We start from the raw sequence: 21,593 nt of genomic DNA on the forward strand, positions 1-21,593 counted from the left end.
GTGAATGTTAAAAAACAAACTAAAATTATGTAAATCGGACTAGCAAAACAAAGTTTGATTCATGGAGGGCCAAAGCAGGGACAATTGAAGGTATTAAACATATAGATATCTAGGGGTGATGTTTGATAATAGTCTCTTTTAAATAATATTTTAAAGACTTTAATTCACACTTTTAAATGTTTGCAAAAATCGTTGAATTGTAAATCTTATGAACATATTCTTAAAGTCATGAAAGCCACGTTACAGCCAACACTTTCATATGGCTCACCCATCACTAGAGGGAAAGATGCGAAGCTTCTGGATTTATTGGTATTCAAGCTGAAATAAGCTCGGAGTTTGGTCTCCAAAGACTGCGTTTGGTGTTTCAAGGAGCTTGTTTGAAATGTTTATATTCTACGTTTTCCTCTACTCCTGCTTCCCTAGGGAATAACTGCTGGCTATACATAAGTCAGCTTATGCTGCTAATAGGAGGTCCCATATTTCAACTTGCCTAAAGGATATTCGTCTGCAAACAGCGCTTCATGAATCGAAAATGTCCAATTATAAATTAATCCTAAAAAAATAATCAAAAATGTTATCCCTAAAGATGGATAAAAACGCATTAGCAGTGAAAAATCATGCTTGGTATGTTATTAATTCATACCAGTTTTTACGCATTCATCTATACCAGACTGCTCATTTCTCGGCAAAAATAAATAATATAATTTTAAATTTACGAATGGGAATAAATCTAACAAAAGAGGGCATGCCACCTTGGACTCAGCAGTGGCGGGATACTAATTGTAGACTTTGCGGTTGGCCACAAGAATCTTTACTGCATATAGTATCCGTGTGTCCTAAATTATTTAAAATTCAGCGTATCTTCTTGAAATCCCTATTTCTGAAGATCGGAGTCAGATCAGCTTGCCAGGCCCCTATAAGGTCCTAATCGGGTGAGCCGATTCCGTTGCTATGCCAATTGATAACATTTTTAGATGTAGCCAAAAGATTTTTGGTAGAGTCTCTTTGAGAGGTATTATATTTATATCCCTAGGCCTCAAGAGAATTTTGCACTGTTTGATATTCTGTAGAACATAGTGTTCATGCTGCTAGGGTAATATTTAGTACTGTCATATCTGAAAGTTATCCTGTTATGGTGATTATTGATGCACATTACAATTGGTTTGCACAATGGAATTGCTATTTATTGCACGTTTGCACTTTAATATGTAATGATCTAGCCCATGTCAGATAAGGTGTATCTTTTCAAAACCCCTATTATTTTTAAAGATTTGGGTTAGGTCAGTTGACCAGGCCCCTATTGGGTCCTTATTGGTCAAGTCGATTCAGTTGCTATGCCGATTGATTACATTTTTAGATGCAGCCAAAAAATGTTTGGTACTGACTGTTTGGGATGTTATATTTATATCCCTTAGCCTAAAGTGAATTTTTTTAACATGCCCATTTGCACTGTTTGGTATTCTGTAGAACTTAGTGTTCATGCTGCTAGGGTAATAATTAGTATTATAATAACTGAAGTTATCCTGTTCTAGTAATTATTGAAGCATGTTATAATATAGCCTTATAGCCCGCCGTAGAGGGCTATACCGGCTATTAAAGGCCCTCTCCAGCGTTAAAGGCCCCGAGCCGAAGGCGAGGGCCTTTAACAAGGGAGAGGGACTTTAATAGCGGTATAGCCCATCTACGAAGGGCTATAAGGCTATTAGAACATTCTGTCACTAGAGGACAGAATGTTCTAACAAAAAACAAAGCCTTTTAGAAGCGTGAGGGGATTGGAATCCCCTCAGGCTCCCTGAAGCCTTTGTTCACAGCCAGAGCTGTGAACAAAGAAACATTGGAATGTTGGAGCTCCAGACTTATACCAGCCATTATAAGCCCAGAGCAGTCCATTGTTTTCAATGGAGCTCCCAACATTCCAATGTTCTAATTGTTTTTCACACTGGAATTACTATTTATTGCACATTGGCAGTCTAATATGCAATGATCTAGCCCATGTCTGAAAGAATTGACAATTGCATCATTTTTTTGCCTGTATGATGTTTGATGAACTTGATTGGTTTTATGACATAATTATGAATGTTTTGATAAATTGTTAATATTTTCTATGGTATAGTTTTTTTAAAAATATTGTACTATTGTGAAGATGTTTAATTGCAATGATTTTTGTTAATCAAGCAATAAAGATTTTTACTTACTTATCAAAAGCTAAAGATTTTTTACTATTTTTCATCTCCATTAAAGAGTGGTTAGTAACATTTCAGGTTTCCAGACACATTTTAAGTCCATAAAAGATGATATAATGCCTTTATACTCAGTAACTATCGTTATGTTTGATATGTGTCTCAGTACAGTAGAGGTTGTGTAATGGTGTTACGTTAATTTATTTTATTGAGTGTACTCCCATGGGCTTCTCGGCGCTAGTTAGTTGAATGGTTGCTTTTTTGATGATATTTGTCCACCAGAATTGGCCCTAGAATGCTTGCTTACTGGGACATTTGTTTGAGAAGACTACTGACAATAGACTCAGTTGCTTTCGAAGCGACAGAAAGCACATCATTGCACTTGTGCCCACTGGCCAGGAAAATCTACATTCTTTGTGTACAACTGAATGCACTGTATATTTTGTTACTGAGTGTTGCAGCACCAAGAGAATATTGTGTTTATTTTTTCTTCTTTGGTGTTTCGTTCTAGAATTTGAGAAAGCTCGATGTATCTAAGAACAAGCTGCCTTCTGCTCAACTGGGATCGCAGCAGCAATTGCAGAATCTTCAAGAGCTTAGGTTAGCTTCCAATAAGATCAGTCAGACAACTAAAGAGGATTTTTGGTTTCTCAGCAACACATCCTTAGCCTTACTTGACTTGTCATCGAATCCTCTGCAAAAGGTAAGGCATGCATTTTATACGCAAAGTGAATTTCTGAAAACACTACTATGGTCATAGGTGAATATATTATTAAGGGCGGGGATTCGTATAAGCATGCATTGGAGATGACGTGAATTAAGCAAAGTATTTGTTTTGTTTTAGTTTAGGATTAGGGAACAAGTAATTTTAATTATTCCGTCATGGGCTACTTTGATGCCTGAATAATTGAGTTTTGTTGTGCAAATTAGGTTTGAGCTAAAACACCCTTAATCGCTCCCTGGAAAATAAACAATGTAAGTAAATTGTTTTATTTGATATATTTTACACCACAGTCAGTACTTTTGTTTGATTCTAGCGAGTAGTATGTTGTTAATGAGTAAATGTATTTATTGCAAAATTTCCAGTCTCGAGAGGACTCTTTTGTTATAGCCTTTCTCTACCCTGTGCTTCTAAACCTCACTGATTTTATTGCTTGTAGATTCATTTGTTTGTGCCTATTTTCTTCTCTCCGTTCTATATATACTTTTCAGTTGTTGTTATAAAGAGCAACGTCTGCCAGTGTCTAGTCACACCTTTAAATTTAATGCAATTTTTCGACTTTTTAGGTCGCAGCAACATATTGCTGGGAAACAGGCCTTTTCTATTCAGTATAGATTTAGCACGAGCTTTACGTCAAATCCTATCGCATAATTCCTCCTTTTTAGTCCTTACCCCACATCACTGCAGGAGCAGGTGACCGCATAGGCCCTCTCTTCTCTATCATCAATGCCTTGCGCCTTCTTCATTCATTGGTAGACCAACTGGTGTATACAACCAATAATCGCTATCAGTCTCGTCTACACTAGCATAAAAGATACTGTAGGGCAGTATCACTTTGTTTACTGAGTGCAACCAATCCACATCGTAAGGAAGGTGTAAGTTCAACTGACGGTAAGTGGGGAAAGCTAAATTTGAGCATAACATCCTGCCATCTTTTTCGGAAAATGAATTTCCTTTTTGTTTCAGGACTTGATGGAAGTATAGCTCTGAAGTAAATGTAATAGTAGAAAATATACTGCTGGTATGTGTTAATAATTTGCCATTTGAGCTCATAACGTTGCTACTGTGAACGTCTGAAAACAATATTATTTCAGTAACATGTTACAGAATCCCTATCTGTGGGGCTAATAATGCACATATTATCCTTAATGACTCTGCAAAGATGTCTGTTTCTTCTAAGTTCTAAAAAGAAAATTTTACTTTTTGCTGCATAATGGTACTGCGCAATGAGACTCAAACCGGCCACCCTATTGTCTTATGATGTATAAAACAAATGTCAATTTTGGGACATGTTGTGTAGTGTTGTATTAGTAGATACTCTAACTGGGCATGGTCTGTTTTTATTACGTTATTTAAAAAGTTACTTTAATGATGCATAGTGTCAACGGGGTAATATAAACGTTTAAAGGTTGATGCATAGGATCGATCTATGTGACCTCAAAAGACAGCAGACCTAGGACAATGAAAAAACCTTTATAGTACAAAATTCAAAGTCAAAACTGTTAAGGTTTATTTGAGTCATTACACAAGTCAATAGTTAGTCATACTAAGTATCAATAATGAATCAAATAAAGTCAATTAATTGCAAGATGTAAAAAAATAAGGTCACCCTGCAAAACAAGTAGATGGGTAGAACCAAACTATAGTTCAGCAAAGGACCAGTACAAATCTGCTTAGTTTAAAAGTCAAGGTAAGTCTAAGTATGAATAAAAATAGACCACTAGCGCAGAGTCAGAATTTGTGAAAGTAAGCAGAAACTCTTTCACACATCCTAAAAACTGTATAGGTTTTCAGTGAAAGGTATACTCTTGATGTGGTGTCAATACAGATCATAAGGTTAAGGACAAATTTGTATAAGCATGATGCACAAAACTAGAAAGATTTAGGAATACCTACTTTGGATGCATAATTGAATTTAGGAAATTACGAATAATATTGTGATATTTATGCAAGAAGTAAAAAAAAAAATACACAGTGCAAACCTAGACACCGTATCTTGAATATGTTGCAAATACAGCAGCATTCAGCACACTGCTTCCTTCTTGAGAAAAACAAATCATTGCGTTTCCCCACCACAACATAAATTCAATTTTTTTTATATTTGTGAAAAAGGAAAAACACAGAAGAGAAAGCCTGCACATAGAAAAGCCCTTTCACAAAACAACTGTGCATTCATCTTCAGAAGTTTAAGATGTATGTCTTTGGGAGCTTTGGGAGCAGGCGAAGGACAAGTAAAGCTAACCAGAGGTCTATTTATTTGAGCTTGTGGCCTACTGATATTAACCAAACCTCATTGAGATAAACTTTATTTTTAATTATCAACATCGCTCATAGTTGTGCCTCACATGGTGATGCTGCAGAGAAGGCCACAGCACTGCTGACGTTAAATATCTGAAATAGAAAAGTGCAGAAAAATACCACCATTTTTGTTGATATCTGTGATTACCTGTAATGGCAAGTACCCCTGTTTCCCTGTGCCGCAGTGTTTTTTAGGTCGAGGACTGCGTCGCACTACGCAGCAGTGTGGGCGGCGCTCCGAGATTTAATGTTTCTTACTAGGGGGCTTGAACCCGCCCCTCTTCTCCATTGGCTGGCCTCGTAAATGCTGGCCAGCCATTGGAGGAGAGGGACGTTACTCCCTTTAAGCCCCGTCTTTTTTGGATTCGGGGGCGTGTTTTTTAGGTTCTTTCTATCTGTGACGTCATCCGTCACTCAAACCTAAAAAACACGACCCCAGTCTGAAAAGGACGGGCTCTTTCACGATCCCTCCCCTGGTGTCCTCCTCCTGCCCTGTCTCTTCCCACCTCTTCTCTTTCCCTCTGGTGCCTCCCCCTTCCTTCCTCCCTCCCCCGCCCCTCGTCGGAGCCTGCCGCAGTCCGGGATCTCCGGCAATTATCCGGCAGTGATCGAGGCAATAATTGTTTAAAATATTTAAGGTTTATTTTTGTTAAAGCCACCGACATCACCACTGGTCCGCGCTGGGATTGGCCCCAGCTGCCCGGAATTCCCTTCGCACCATCGAAGGGCCGCGCCGTGATTGGTTCCAGCGCCCGTGAAACCTGCAGCGTCATCAACCTGCCGCGCTACCATTGGTCCAGGTCTAAGGGCTTCCCCCGCGTCCAGCACGGAGAAGGAGAGAGCTGCACTGTGGACAGGAGACGGAGGAAACGACTCTCGCATTCATCGCACCCCCCGTCTCGACCGGAGCGAGAGGATCTGCAACGGAGGCCGGGGGAGTGCTGAAAACAAGGAACCTGTCCCCAGTGAGCTGCCCCGCGCCCGCCTTTCAGGTACCAGGCTCCAATTCCTTTGTGGGAGCCCTCGTCTGCCGCCGTGCGTGTTGTGTGCACTGCGGGCGGACTAAGTGGAGTGTTGGGTGTGAGCGGGCAGAGAGACCGGCATTGCAGGCCGTGGGGGCTCACGTGAAGTTGGAATCTCCCCTGTGAAATCACGCAGCACCTCATACTCGCTGCGATAGGGGAACACAGAGACAGCCTCATGCTTTGGAGTTAAGGCCCCTCCCCTTTGTTTTGGGATGTGTTCTTTTTACAAAGACAAGTGAATTATAAGTGATAGAGATCCTACCAGACATCGTTTTTGTCTGGCTACAAGAGAACCCTTTTTCTGATCATCTACCACAGAAGTGCTTGTGTATGTTGGCATTGCCCTATTGATTTTTGATCTTGCCTAAACTAGATAAAGATATATATTTTTACATAAATACCTGTGTGGTGTCCATTTGTGGCCTCTCTCTCTCTCTCTATCCTGGAGCCTTTATGTGGTTTGATCTTGTGCATGTCTCCTCTTGTAACATAGTCTCTCACTGTGCCTTGCGTCTATTTTGCTTCTCTCTTCCTCAGAATCTCTCTGTGGCTTGGACCCTTTGTATGTTTCTTCGCGTCTTGGGGTGTCCATGGTTTAGACCGCTTATGTCCTTTAACTGCTCTTTGCTCTCCCTCACATCTACCCGTTGCTATCCTGAGTAGTGTTTTCTGACAAACACCTTATTCCTCATCAAATAATAACCATTCCTCTAGAATTTCAGATTTTCCTTTCGAATGTGTGCTTTTGTTCTCTTCTGTCTCAACATGGATAGATCCTGTCTGCCAGTGCGCATGCTCCTGCTGTGACACCACTGTTCCACTCAGATACTACTGTTATGAGCCCATACTTTGCCTCGTCATCCCAGGTTTTAATCCAAGTCTTACTCCCTCCACAAAGCTCTCTAGTCTACATCTTACTCCTGGTGTGCCCACTGCCTTTGTCTTACTGCTTCCATGAAGCTCTCTAGTCTGCTTCTTACTCCTGTTCCCTGCTTGTCATCCCGGTTTTTCTCTGCCTCTGTTCCCCCGGTTTTTCTGTGCCTCTGTTCCCTGCTTTTCATCCCGGTTTTTCTGTGCCTCTGTGTGCATGGCTCTGTCTGTGTGTGTGCGTGGCTCTGTCTGTGTGTGTGCGTGGCTCTGTCTGTGTGTGTGCGTGGCTCTGTCTGTGTGTGTGCGTGGCTCTGTCTGTGTGTGCGTAGCTCTGTCTGTGTGTGTGCGTGGCTCTGTCTGTGTGTGCGTGGCTCTGTCTGTGTGTGCGTGGCTCTGTCTGTGTGTGTGTGCGTGGCTCTGTCTGTGTGTGTGTGTGGCTCTGTCCGTGCGTGTGCGTGACTCTCTCTGTGTGTGCGTGGCTGTGTGTGTGTGTGTGTGTGTGTGTGTGTGTGCGTGGCTCTGTCTGTGTGTGCGTGGCTCTGTGTGTGTGTGTGCATGGCTCTGTCTGTGTGTGTGCGTGGCTCTGTCTGTGTGTGCGTGGCACTGTCTGTGTGTGGGCGTGGCCGTCTGTCTGTGTGTGTGGCGCTGTCTGTGTGTGTGTGTGTGCGTGGCTCTGTCTGTGTGTGCGCGGCTCTGTCTGTGTGTGCGTGGCTCTGTCTGTGTGTGTGTGTGTGCGCGGCTCTGTCTCTGTGTGTGTGTGTGTGTGTGTCTCTGTGTCCGCGAATACTCTCTACTACTCTGTAATGCTCACCTATTGCCATTGTAAATGACAATACAATTTATTTATGTTTTAAAAAAAAAGAAATGAAAAAAAATGTCATGAGCAATGCCAATAGCTCTACGTTTGTGTGTGCGCGGCTCTGTCTGTGTGTGCGTGGCTCTGTCTGTGTGTGTGTGTGCGCGGCTCTGTCTGTGTGTGTGTGTGTGTGTGCATGTGTGTGTGTGTGTGTGTGTGTGTGTGTCTCTGTGTCCGCGAATACTCTCTACTACTCTGTAATGCTCACCTATTGCCATTGTAAATGACAATGCAATTTATTTATGTTTTTAAAAAAAAGAAATGAAAAAAAATGTCATGAGCAATGCCAATAGCTCTACGTTTAATAATGCCGAGACCATTGCATTGTAAATGCTTGTTTTAACATGTCTTCCATTGGTTTTTTGGTAGATTGTATAGTTCTTTGACTGGATCAGGCCAGCAATAAGCTCTATGATAAACGAAACAATACTTTTGTCGTTTGCACCAGTAAAAGTGGGTTGTTTAGAATGAAAGATTTGTGATAACAAAGTGAGTTATTGCTGCTACAAAGGATCTATTGTTGCTGCCTTGTCTACTTAAATACTTCGACTTCCTTTAAGTAATCAGATTCAATCTGTCTCATACCCCCTTTGCTGCTAGGCCTCCCCCCCCCCCTCACCCCCCCTGTGCTAGGCCTTTTTTTTGGCTATTTGGGGTAGTTTGCGCTTAGGCCCCTGTAACATTTGGACCACATAAGGTATCCACACCAAATTTGCGTCCTTTTTTTCCAACATCATGGGGATTCTAAAGGTACCCAGGGTTTGTGGATTGCCCTTGAGGGGATCCAGAAATTAGCCAAAATGCAGCGAAATTTTTTTTGGGGGCGGGGGATGAGAAACAAAAGGACTACAGATGAAAGTGTCTGTTTTTGTCCCTGCAAATGGTATGAAAATAGGGGTTGTGGTGCTGAAATCACCATCTTTCCTGCTTTCAGGCACATGCAGACTTTTGTTAGAAAACCACATTTTTTTACACCGTTTTGTCATTTTTCTGGGGCATATCCTATTTTTGCTATTTTTTTGTTCTTTCAACCGCTTTCCAGTTAATGGTAGAAATGGGTATGAAAGCAATAATGGATCCTGGAAAGCTATACAAGCTATACATTTTAGAATTACAGACAACATTCTGAATTCAGCAAGGGGTCATTTGTGTAGATCCTTCAAGGTTTCCTTAAAGAAACTAACCTTTGAATATAGGAAAAATGGAAAATTAGTTGAAAAAACAGCCATTAGTGTCAACGTTTATACCTGTAACTTCTTCTAATTATGACAGGTGTTTGAAAGCAATATACCATTACATCCGCAGGACCATTCTGGTTATGAGGATATATAGGACTTGTAGGTTCAGCAAGAACCGGACGAACCCAGAGCCAATAACTGAGCAGCGTCTTGTGATGGTTTCTATTATGTACCAAGTATATAGCAATTAATTTGGGAAAATATATACGTGGAAAAATCGGTATGAAAGACACCTATGTATTTCTGAAATTAGAACACAATAAAGAGTTTAGAAACAGTAGATATTTGCACATTTCCAAAATTGTGAGTACCCATACTAGCATGAGAATTATAGGTCATTTTTTTAAAATGACTTCTTTTTTACATATTGCCTTTCATTTGGAAAGCAGAAATGCATCGAAAGTCAATAGGTAATAATAGTTGCTCTACAATTCTGTGTTACCCCAAGTCTCCCGATAAAAATGGTACCTCACTTGTGTGGTTAGGCCTAGTGCCCGTGACAGGAAACTGCTCAAAACGCAACGTGGAAACACATTATTTTTAGAGTAAAAACTGACCCTTTTTTTGTAAAGTGCCTAGCTGTAGATTTTGGACCATAGCTCTGCCGGCACCTAGGGAAAACTAGCAAACCATTCTGTCATGAGCACCGTGGGGGTTAACTAATTGCAGAAATTGCAAAACATAGCTAAAGGGAAGATTCACTTCTAAAGAGATTTCGAGTAAGGGTTAACAAGGTATGAACATTTGCTTGTTTGAGTGTATTAAAAAGAAAACAAGTTTTAGCCAAACAAATCTGAAGGGGAAATAGCTTTTACAGCGCATCCCGGACTATGCGTGCCGTTGCATCACAAGCGTTAGAACAAATGCGTTTTTACCATGCATTTCTTTACCACGCATATCATTACACACAACATGTCTTAAGGAAAAGGGCATTGGACTTGGAAGTTAAACACTTTCCCTACTATTGCACAGACTGGAGTTGAAATAGTAAATTATACCCCTCTAAAGTCCAATGTTTTCCCTAAGTAATGTTGTTGTAACGATATGCGTGGTAAAGGAATGCAGGGTAAAGACGCATCCATTGTAATGCCCGTGGTGTAACAGCATGCATAGTAAAGGCAAACGTTGTTCTGACATACAACCGTCTGAAGAAAAACAACAGTCCGATTTACTAAATCTGAGTGCCCCTGATGCCTACGAGACCAGTAGTTCTTCATTTACTTACCTGGTAATTACATTACTCCAAGTCCTACTCCTTCGCTTCAGTTCATAACGGTATGACGCAGTTTTGCCTCTGTAGACACCACATGCCGTAGAACTTTGAACATAAATGCTACCTCCACCACTCCGCCTAATTAGTAGCCAACCTAAGCCCAAAACTAGACTTAGTAGACTAGCCTGAAGTGGGAGGGACATATGAATTGGAGAGATGGGTAGGGTTCTAGTAATGTAACAACCAGGTAAATAATTGAAGCATTACCCCAGCATCCCTCCCTCACAGATAAGGATATGAGATTGATCAGGCAATTAACCCAGGCAGACAACTGAGGTGCAATCACAAACTCAACACCATATGTTCATTTAAAACAGATACCAAAAAATGCAAACCTCAGAATTGACCTCTATTACTTCATCGAGGCCAACACTTTTAATCCAAAAACAACTCCTGTGCAATTTTCTACTGATATACAAAAGTTGATGGGGACGCCCATGTTGCAACGCTACATATAAAAAATATGGAAGCCCCCTGCAGCTCTGCCATAGAAGATGACATGCTATGAGTGGACTTTCCTTTGACTTCTAAAAGACCGCTCTGCAGTATGATCAAGGTTCTTACACAGCGACTTAAGGAAGCTGTGGAAGGCATCTGCCCTTTCTTGGCTGAACTATAATTAACAAACAGAACTAACAACGCTCTAAAGGAAGCACTTTAAGCAAATATATTTGGGTTGCCACCCTAACGTCTAAAGAGTGAAGTTTCTTTTCTTCTAAGGAATGAAGAGGAAAAAATTCCGGCAAATATTAACTTTTGATCCCCATGAAAGGGAGAATTAATTTTCGATCTGAATGATAGTAATAGCCTCAAAACTACTTTGCTGTGTAAAACTCTACAGTTTGGGTATTTACAACATAAAGCTCCCAGTACCCCTAGCCTTCTTGCTGATGTTATTTCTACTGAAAAGAAGGGTTTCAGCGTTTAATACCTGATATCAACCTCTTCTAGAGATTCAAAAGGAAGACTAGATAAGGCTCCCAAAACTAACTGGAATTGCTTTGAAGGAGGGTTGATCTTGATCAAGGCCTTGAAAAGCCTCATCATCAGACCCTTGTCATCCCTAAGGTCCCCCCAGGAACTTGTAAATGCTCCAATGGCACCGCAACAGAACTCTCAGTTTTGCTATCTTCAGATCTAAAGGCTTGCCATCTTTCAAGAATTGCTAAATCTGAACTAGACTAGCTATTGTAGGAGCTAACTCCATTTGTCTACACCAAGCGCTAAAGGACCTATAATGCTCGATATCAGATTTTAGGGCTGACGGTCTCCTAGATGCCTGAAGAGATGAGGCAAGTTCTTCAGAGAGTTCTTTTTCTCACAAATATCCTCCTCTCACCTCCCAGTCCTCAAATTGAGTTACTTCCATGACTGTTGATTCCAGGCTGGAAAAGGAAGAGGAGAAGGGCTCACTGGAACACTCCTGTCCTCTGATTCCCTCAGATTCATTAGCAGAGGAAACAGTTGAAGCGGGGCCAGGCCATAGCTGTTTAATGACGTGAGCTGTTTAATGACATGAGCTCTCTCCCTTCTAAGTCTCAACATAAATGACTGAATCACGGGGAAAAAGCTTAGAGGAGACCCAACCGTCATCTGCATGAGAAGGAATCCACTGCCAAAGCTTTATTCTCTGAACCTTTGCATTGGTCTCTAATGCAAAAAGGTTCAACACTGGTATCCCCTACTTCCAAATTCGTGACTGAAGATCCAAGGACAAAGTGAAAAGTGAACTGAAGAGGGCATTTCCAGATTTAAGCTGTCTGATATAATGTTATTGACTCCCTCAATATGAATTGCTGACACAGAGAGCACTGTCTTCTTCCCACTTTAACACCTTGTCGTTACTTTGTCCAGTTAGAAGAATTATGTTCTGCCCCGGTCTTTTTAGGAAAGCCTTGGCTGTAATGTCTGTTTTGATTAGTACATGTTTGTCCTGAATCAAGTGGGTGAAATCTTTCAAGGTTCCCCTATTCCCTCCAGTTGAAGAATGTTCGACTTTGTGTTAGAGGTCAAAAATGTTTGATTTGCTGTAGTTCCAACCAGTCACCCCAATCTGTCAGGCTTTCATCTGTGGTGATCATCACAGGTGGAGTAGGAGATAACCAGACCCCATTCCGTATATTTCCACTGTCCAAACACAATGAATGCTCTGTCTTCAGCTCCTGAATCATTGTTCTTTAGTGGGGGATCTCTGTGTATAGTCATAATCTGTGAATAGTCCCGCCCATGTGCGTGGACCCGGGAGCAATCGAAATAGTCTCTTAAGTTGTCCTCTTCTGCACTCCTGCATAGACACTTAAGAGAAAATCAAAGACAAATAATGCAGCCTGCAATTAACAAGGCTACACTGGCCAGCACTTCATCTTGAAGTGAAAAGGATAGCCAAATAATATTAAAATTTACACATTTTGCTAAGTTTCACACATAGAGAAACTCCCCTTCACAAAAATCCTATCATGATAGAGAGGAAGGGTTGGACAGACAAGCCCCATAGGCTGCCATTATGTGTCTGGAAAAGGGATACCGTGCCTTTAAGGAACCCTCCAGAGATCCTCGGTATCCCATGATGCACAGCCAAAGGCAAGTTACTTTCAGTTCTTTTTTCCGGCTCCTGCTAGCAGGACCCTGGAGCATTGAGCTCTACCTTTATTGTTATTTCTTTAAGTTTTTGAGCTTTTTTGAAAGGTTTAGAGTTTCATTCAACGTCTGGGGCCTTTCTCTTCCATTTGCTGCCTTTTTTGAGCAGCTAAGCCACCCATTTCTTGTCAAAATTCCAGCTTTATTTGACAAGTGCCCTGAGTGTGGCAGCAAGAAGGCCAAATCAGACTCACACAGGGTTTGCATACTCTGTCTTCCATCCTTGCATGTACCTGACTCCTGTTCCATCTGCAAATCTTTCTCCAGAAGGGTCCTGCGTGACCGGGAGAAGATCCGGCTTCAAGGCCTAGAGCAGAGGAGACATCAGGATGCAGGTGGGACCTCTGGGCGTGGAGGTACTCTTTTAACCTCCACTATCAATGCTTCGGCCTCTGGGGGGCTCCCCAGTCACAAGAAGGCCCAGAAACGGCACCGGTCCCGATCGACGTCGATGGCTATGACATCGAAGTCGAAAGGTATGACGACGATATGCTCCCCGTCGACCAAGGGCTCTGGGTCTAAGCGACGTCGACGTTCAGCGTTGAGGGGAAGGACGTCGAGACCTCGGATGAGGTCGACGTCGAGGACATTGCAGACGACGTCGACACATTATCATCGTCGTCGGTCTGAGTCCCGAAGGCACCGGTGCTCGCCGTCGAGGCGACACCGCCATTCGCCGTCAACGTCGACGTGCAGATCGCTGTCGAGAAGGCGATCATCGCCTTCCAGGAGCAAGTCGAGAGGGAAGAAGTCGACGTTGAGGCGGAAGTGGACGTCCAGAAGGAGCTTGTCGTCAAGCAGCCGGTCACCCTCGGTGGTCAGCATTTCCTTTTCTGACAGTCCTAGATCACGGCGGCACCGGCGTTCGTCATCAGGAGCGCCTTCCTCAAGGCCGGCCCGCAAGAGGAGAAGATTGATTCGTACCTCGGACTCGACTACTCCAGGACCTGTTCACCATCTCGGTCTCCGGAGACAACAACCACCACCTCAACCTCAGCCTGTGCCGGTGATTCCAGCTGTACCCAGAAGGCCGAGATCTCGCTCTCATACGAGACATCGCTCTCGCAGTCGGCACAGATCTTCGACCAGATCTCGACATCGTCACCGCCACGACAAGTCGCGGTCCAGGTACACCAGGGACACTGATTCCTCTAGTTGTGGCAGATATTCGCCGAGCCAGTCAGACTCTCCACCAGCGAGGGTTTCACCAGTCAATGACATCGCCACGTTTCAGGACGTGCTGTTGCGAGGAGCGGCGAAACTGGGGATCGCACTGGCTGTGCCTGCCCCGTCCACCTCCGTAATCTTTGAGACGCTGCAATGGAAAAAACTGTCTCGACCTCTCGTTCCGTTAGTGCCCGGTTTGGAGGAACCGGCTATGGAACTGTTTCTGACGCCTGCCTCTGTGAAGTCAGCTCCATCTCATCTTCAGAAGAAGTACAGGCCCCCGGATTCGCATCCTGCATTTCTTCGAACGGATCCTCCGCCGGATTCGGTGATAGTGGTGGCAGCTAAGAAACAGCACTCTACAGCGCCATAGTCCACTGTTCCACCGGACAAAGAAAGCCGCAGACTAGATTCGTCGGGAAGGAAGGTCTGCAGCACGGCAGCCACTTCCATGAAGGCAGCAAGATCGACTGCTCTCTTGGGCCGATATGACTTCTTCTTATGGGAGCCTCTCCAGTAGTTCGTTGAACTCCTCCCTAGGGACAAGCGAGAGGACTGTCAGGAGGTTGTGAAAGAGGGCATGATGGAATCAAATCAGATCATCAGTGCGGCTACGGATACCTCTCTCCTGGCAGCCCATGGATACTGTCATGGGGTGACTGAGGCGCTACTCCTGGTTGCGGCTTACCTCCCTGAAGCCAGAGGCACAGCAATGGATTGCTAACCTGCCCTTTTCGGGTTCCACACTCTTCGGTGCCCATACAGATGAGGAAATGGCTTGCATGAACGCGGAAAACGCTCAAGGCTGTAGGCTTGGAGAAGCCTAAAGAGTAGCACAAGACTTTTCGTCCATACCGACGACGCTATTCTTCTCAGCGTTTCCAGCGCGGACAGGGTCGTCAGGCCGGACAGCAGCAACACCAGCAGTTTCAACGACAGCCCTTCCAGAGACGACAAAGGGACAGAGGCAATCAACAGTCAAGATCGGGGAGCAAAGGCCCGGCTGGGTCTAAGCCCTGAGAGATTACTTCCCCCTCTTCTCTTGCCCCCTGCCCACTCCGGTAGGGGGGAAGCATTCAGAACTACTTGGCAGAGTGGAGAAAAATAACTCCGGACAAGTGGTACTGAATATCGTTTGCAATGGATACAGTCTACGTTTTGTCAGCCCTCCTCCAGCTATTCCACCAGTTTGCTCACAATACCTGCTACGCGAACTCCAAGCGGAGGCCGTTTGAGAAAAAGGACGATAGAACCTGTTCCTCAGTCTCAAAGGGGAAAGGGTCTATACTCCAGGTTCTTTCTTGTGTGCAAAAAGGCCAAAAAACGAGTTCAGGCCCATTCTGGTTTGCGGCAAGCAAACAATTGGATTCGCAGAGAAAAGTTCCATATGCTGTCCCTGCATCAGATTTATCCTCCGCTGCATCGAGGAGACTGGCTTTGCGCCATAGATCTGAAGGACGCTTACTTCCTTGTCCCTGTTGCAAAGAAGCATCGGAAATTCCTGCGGTTCCTAGTCCTCACCAACCACTATCGGTGCACAGTACTTCCGTTCTGCCTGAAGTCTGCGCCCAGGACTTTTTCAAAATACATGGTCGTGGTTGCAAAGCACCTGGGAAAGAACAAGGTGTTTGTTTATCTGTACCTGGACGACTGGGTGATCAAAGCATCCATGTTCCAGGAAGCGCAACTACATTTCAACAGGATGACTGTTCTGTTGAACCAATTGGATCTGCACATCAACCTATCCAAGTCTGTCCCGATTCCTGTTCAGTGTCTGCAGTACTTGGGAGCCTTCATCGATACTCTCTAGGCAAGCGTGTGTCCTAGGTAAGCTACGCTTATCGATCCTTCAGAAGGTTCAGGCTCTCATGGCCGTTCCAACGACAACTGTGAGGACGGTATCCTCTCTCCTGGGGTCGATGGCCTTGTGTATCTTTCTCCACATGCACGCTTCCACATGAGGCCGCTGCAGGAATGTCTGGAGGATCTGTGGGACCAGAAACATGGGAGCTGGGAGGACAGGATCCCTCTGTTTCAGCACGCTCTACAATCCCTGAAATGGTGGTGTGCACCAGTGAATCTCCTCATAGGGATTCCGTTCCACAAGGAGATACCGAATCAGACCATTGTGACAGATGCATCTCTCCAGGGCTGGGGAGCGCATTCGGACCGCCTTCAGATACAGGGCACGTGGTCTCAGACAGAATCCACATATCACATCAATTTTCTGGAACTCAGAGCTGTTCATCTAGCGTTGAAGGCCTTCCACCCGTCCTTTCGGACCAGTTCCCTGCTTTTACAGACGGACAATACAACAACAATGTATTACCTTAACAAGCAGGGGGCCTCAAGATCGCGCACACTGTCTCTGGAAGAGCAAGCGATCTGGAACTGGCTGTTGGCCAAGGGACTGACGATAACAGCAACACATCTGCCAGGTGAGCAGAATGCTCAGGCAGATGCGCTCAGCAGGCTCGTTCAAGAAAACCACGAATGGGTCTTAAACGACAAGGTGTTAAGAGGCATCTTCGCACGATAGGGCACTCCAGAAATCGATGTTTGCCACCGCAGAAAACAGCAAATGCCGAGACTTTGCCTCCAGGTTTTACCAACCAGGGACGCTGGGGAAGGCACTGTGAATCAACTGGTTGAACAGCTTTCTCTACGCTTTTCCACCCATTCCCCTGATCCTAGCAGTGCTAATCAAGCTGTCCCAATCCAGGGCCAGGATGATCCTCATTGCTCCGGAATGGCTTCGGCGGTGGTTCACCGACCTCCTACACCGGTCTCTCCTGCCGCATCTTCGACTTCTGTGTCGGCTGGATCTTCTCACGAAGTTCGGTGGGCAGATGGTGCACCCCAACCTCTCGTTGTTGAGTTTGGCACCATGGCTCCTGAGCTAGTGCAGTATTGACATTTAAACCTGCCTTAGAACTGCATGGAGACACTAAAAGAGGCAAATAGACCGTCTACAAGGACTTCCTACGCCTACAACTGGAAGAGATTCTGCATTTGGTGCACTTTCAAAAATGCGGATCCTAAGACCTGCAAGGAGGATGTCATTCTTCCGTACTTGCTGCATTTGGCTCAATCTGGCCTAATTTACATTCTATTAAGGTTCCTCTTGCAGCTTTGACTACATATAGGAAATGCCCTTCACAAACTTCCTTTTTCCAAATCCCTGTCATCAAAGATTTTTTGGAAGGTTTGAAGAAGGTGTATGAAGGTTAAGCGTCCTTCGCCTCAGTGGGAGCTGAATGTGGTGCTCTCTAGATTGATGATGGAGCCTTTTGAGCATATTCATAAGGCTTCTCTCCAGCACCTATCCTAGAAGGCAGCTTTCTTTGTGGCTATAACATCGGCTCGCAGGGTGAGTGAGATCCAGACCCTGTGTTGCCAAGAGCCCTATACTGTGTCCATGCATCTATGGTTGTCATGAGGACACCCAAAGTTTCTCCCTAAGGTGATCTGTGAACCAAACGATCACATTACCAATGTTTTCTCAACATCCTTCCTCTCTGGCGGAGAGGTCCCTTCATTCTCTTGATGTGAGAAAGGTATTGAAATTCTACTTAGACAAGACCAAGGAGATTCGTAGATCGGATCAATTATTTGTTAATTATGGATCGGTCAGTACTGGTCTTGCCACCTCTAAACAGTCCATCTCTAGATGGATTGTGTCCTGTATCCAACTATGTTACCAGAAGGCTAACAAGACTCTAGGGGGTAAGCCTAAGGCTCACTCAACCAAAGGCAAAGCTGCTACAGCGGCTTTTCTGCGTAATGTTCCCATTGCATACATCTGTAGAGCTGCCACTTGGAAGTCCGTCCATACCTTTGCTAAGCATTACTGCCTGGACTCTGACGCCAGAGCAGATGCTCAGGTTGGGCAGGCTTCGCTAAGGAATTTATTTGCACAGTAGTGGTTTTGTCTGTTTCTTCCACTGTTGGGTTGGTTTGTTTGGGCTGGCCTTGCCATTCTATTCACAGATTATGACTATACACAGAGATCCCCTACTACAGAAGGAGTAGTTTCTTACCTGTAACTCCAGTTCAGTAGTAGAGGTATCTCTGTTATAGTCCTAAGCGACCCGTCCTCCTCCCCGGTGGATGAAACAATGATATCCTGAATGCTACATGCCTGGCTTTATACACCTTCAAAAAGAACTGAAAGTAACTTGCCTTTGGCTGTGCATCATTGGATACCGAGGGTCTCTGGAGGGTTCCTTAAAGGTACGGTATCCCTTTTCCAGACACATAATGGCAGCCTATGGGGCTTGTCTGTCCAACCCTTCCTCTCTATCATGACAAAGGATTTTTGTGAAGTGGAGTTTCTCTATGTGTGAAACTTAGCAAAATGTGTAAATTTTAATATTATTTGGCTATCCTTTTTACTTCAAGATTAAGTGCTGGCCAGTGTAGCCTTGTTAACTGCAGGCTGCATTATTTGTCTTTGATTTTCTCTTAAGTGTCTATGCAGGACTGCAGAAGAGGACAACTTAAGAGACTATTTCGATTGCTCCGGGGTCCACGCACATGGGCGGGACTATTCACAGATTATGACTAGGGCTCCCGGTTTTATGGTATTTTTTTTTTCTTCACATTTCCGTCTGTATTTATCCATATTTATTTTTTGGTCATTTTTTCTGTATTTATCCACATTTATTTTTGACGCAAGAAAAAAAAACGCTAAAGCTAGTATTTTTCCACATTTATTTAAGTTGGCATGCTCACTTGCACTAGGTTGTTATAGCTGTTTTTTAAATTGGAGCCTATGCTAAGTGCACTTTACATATTGGGAGCAAATTTCTTCCCTGTCCTCTAAGAAAAGCTGCGTAGAATTAGTGATTTTGAGTAGGTCTCATTTGCGCATTTAGCTATCTTTCCAGGAACAGATCTGCTTCACAACTTTTTCTAGGGGCATCTCTCTTTACTGCAGCCGTCTCTCTTAAGGCACATCCCACTACTTTTGGGTATCTATCTAGGGTATGTCACAGCCTACAGATATGTTTCTCTCCCTAAGGATGCATCTCCAAGCTCAAAGCTTTCTTAGAGAGCACCAACCCCTGCAGATCTCTCTCTCAGGTCAGGCCTTGCCTCCTGCGTCTTTCGTTTGTAGCACACGTGCAGCTCGCACCATTCAGATCTCGCTCCCAGGTTGTCTCACCCCTGGAGCTCTCATGCAAAGCACATCAACCTTGCCGAATTGTATCTCCTGGATGCGTCCACATCTCTTCTGGGCCTCTCTCTGTCTCCATGGCACCGCACTTCCTCTGCAGCTGTTTCACTTTTGGAACAACACTCCCTGAACCTTTCTCTCCCATTGCACTTCACCCACTGCATCTCTTTCTCCCAAAACTCATCATTGCTTGCAACAAACCCAGCCTCCGAGGACATTCTAGCGAGCAGTTTCTGTACCAAGTCACCACATACTTGCAGTTCTCGATCTCTGCCCACATACCAGCAAACATGTCTCTCACTCCTCCACTAAGCACAACACCGCCTGCAGCTTTCTCCCATACCAGCCCCTCCATCCTCCCTCAAGGAGCAAATTGCTGTCTCTGAACGACCCCCCCCCAATCCTATCACTGCTGTTAGCGTTCGCTCTCGTGTCATATTCACCTTGCACAACTCTCTCCAACTATTTAGCAAAACAGTGCATATTTCCCAAGACATATTTTGCCAATTGCTCCCAGTGCACATCGCAGTTTCTAAAAATCGCTTTCCTACGGCATATGTAAACCCCTGTGGATTGTTCTCCCTTGGCACATCACGCCTTGCAGCTCTAGCTCCCAATCTGTGCGTCAAACGCCGATTAACTAACGTTGCTCTTCCCTGCCTGTAGTTCCTATGTGCCACAACACTTAGCTTATGTCCCCAGGCGTTTAGATCACATTGACTACACCCACGGCTACCTCTTTCAAAAAACGTCCAGTCTTTCACTAAGCAACCCACCCTTCTCACAGGCCCACTCCGATTTGTGGCAAAATACTTCCAATTCAAGTTGTGCCCTATATCCCCCACACATGAGACCTTACAAACAAAAGGTTGCTGGAGCTGCAGCCGATGTCCTGGGGTGTTTTCACACCTCTTAATGGACATCGCTGCTTGCACTGCTCCATCAATTATGTTGCGTGAACTGCCGCTGTGAGGGGGTGCTGGAATGTCTCTGCAGACATGGCAGCCACCCCTCCCCTCCCCTCCCTGTCTCTGAAGCAGTTTCAGGGCAGCAGTTTCCCATTTCTTTTGGACGCCCCTGTGCACCTCTGAGGCTCTGACTCAGATTTGACAGAGGAGCACAGAGGCAGAAGGAGCATTTGGCTTTGTTAGTATTTTCCCGTTTTTATATATAAATACAGACAAAAACCAAAAAGCTTTCTGTCTGTATTTATATGTAAAAATCCGGAAAACCGGGAGCCTTAATTATGACTATTACAGAGATACCCCTACTACAGAACTGGAGTTACAGGTAAGAAACTAATCCATACTCTCTTGCTCAGACCTAGAGAAGATGCAGACCAATTCTTCAACGGGAACCTCATTAGGTGATTAAGTTGGATTCTTTCCCAACGCACAAAAAATACATTGACTTCCAAATCTCTTGGGCCTTGCAATTAAGACACTATTCTTGGAGCCTTTTGAGATATCAGATTTCCTATAGAATTAATCATATGAATTTGTTTTTCTGGTAGTGACACTATGCCCAGGCCTGTTTGGTCTTTTTGCTCCTATGAAGGAGGGATCCTGTGAAGGGAGCCAGATATGGATGCCCATTTATTCCCTCTTGATGGAAATGGAGACCAAAGGAGCCAACACTTTCATGAATACCCTTGGCCTGGACTTTAAACTAAAGTAGAGCTCCCTGAACCGAAAGTCTTGATCTATGACAAATGGTCGAAATCTTCAATGATATTGTCTATCTGAAAGAGACAATTAGTTATGGATTCCTCACCTTAGAATTACCCCCAGGCGTCAGACTGGATCAGTGGATTTTTTTCTTCAGCAGCATCGCCCCTGTACGCTGATGTCAGTTCTTTCTTTTTCTGTGCCAGCCAGCGCAGATCCGGAGAGAGCTGTATCTTGAGTGACTTTTTGACTTTCTTTTTGGGCTTTTTGTTGACTTCTTTTCGAGTTGTTCGACTCCTGGTGCACATAGGGATGTCCTGTCCTCGAACCGGCTTCAATGCTTGTGACTCCTGGCACAAGCTGATGTCTGTTACGGATCACGCACCTTGTGCGCCTTTGGTGTTTGGAGAGGGACCACGACCTGAAGTTGTGCTCTGACTGCTGGGCCATGAACTTGAAGTCTTTGTGAGAGCGGTCCCGAA

At 44.3% G+C, this 21,593-nt stretch overlaps 1 protein-coding gene across 10 annotated transcripts in view; it reads left to right on the forward strand.

Annotated features, from left to right (window-relative positions):
• TLR3 (toll like receptor 3) overlaps positions 1-21,593 on the forward strand; it is a 388,659-nt gene that overhangs the window by 245,185 nt on the left and 121,881 nt on the right. For all 10 annotated transcript variants that reach the window (XM_078678078.1, XM_078678073.1, XM_078678076.1 and 7 more), the window contains one exon: positions 2,692-2,883. In XM_078678078.1, coding sequence (XP_078534204.1) covers positions 2,692-2,883 — 192 coding nt within the window. The remainder of the gene's footprint in view (positions 1-2,691; positions 2,884-21,593) is intronic.

The sequence above is a fragment of the Lissotriton helveticus genome, chromosome 2_2 (assembly GCF_964261635.1).
Source record: "Lissotriton helveticus chromosome 2_2, aLisHel1.1, whole genome shotgun sequence".
In the NCBI taxonomy this organism is placed as follows: Eukaryota; Metazoa; Chordata; class Amphibia; order Caudata; family Salamandridae; genus Lissotriton; species Lissotriton helveticus.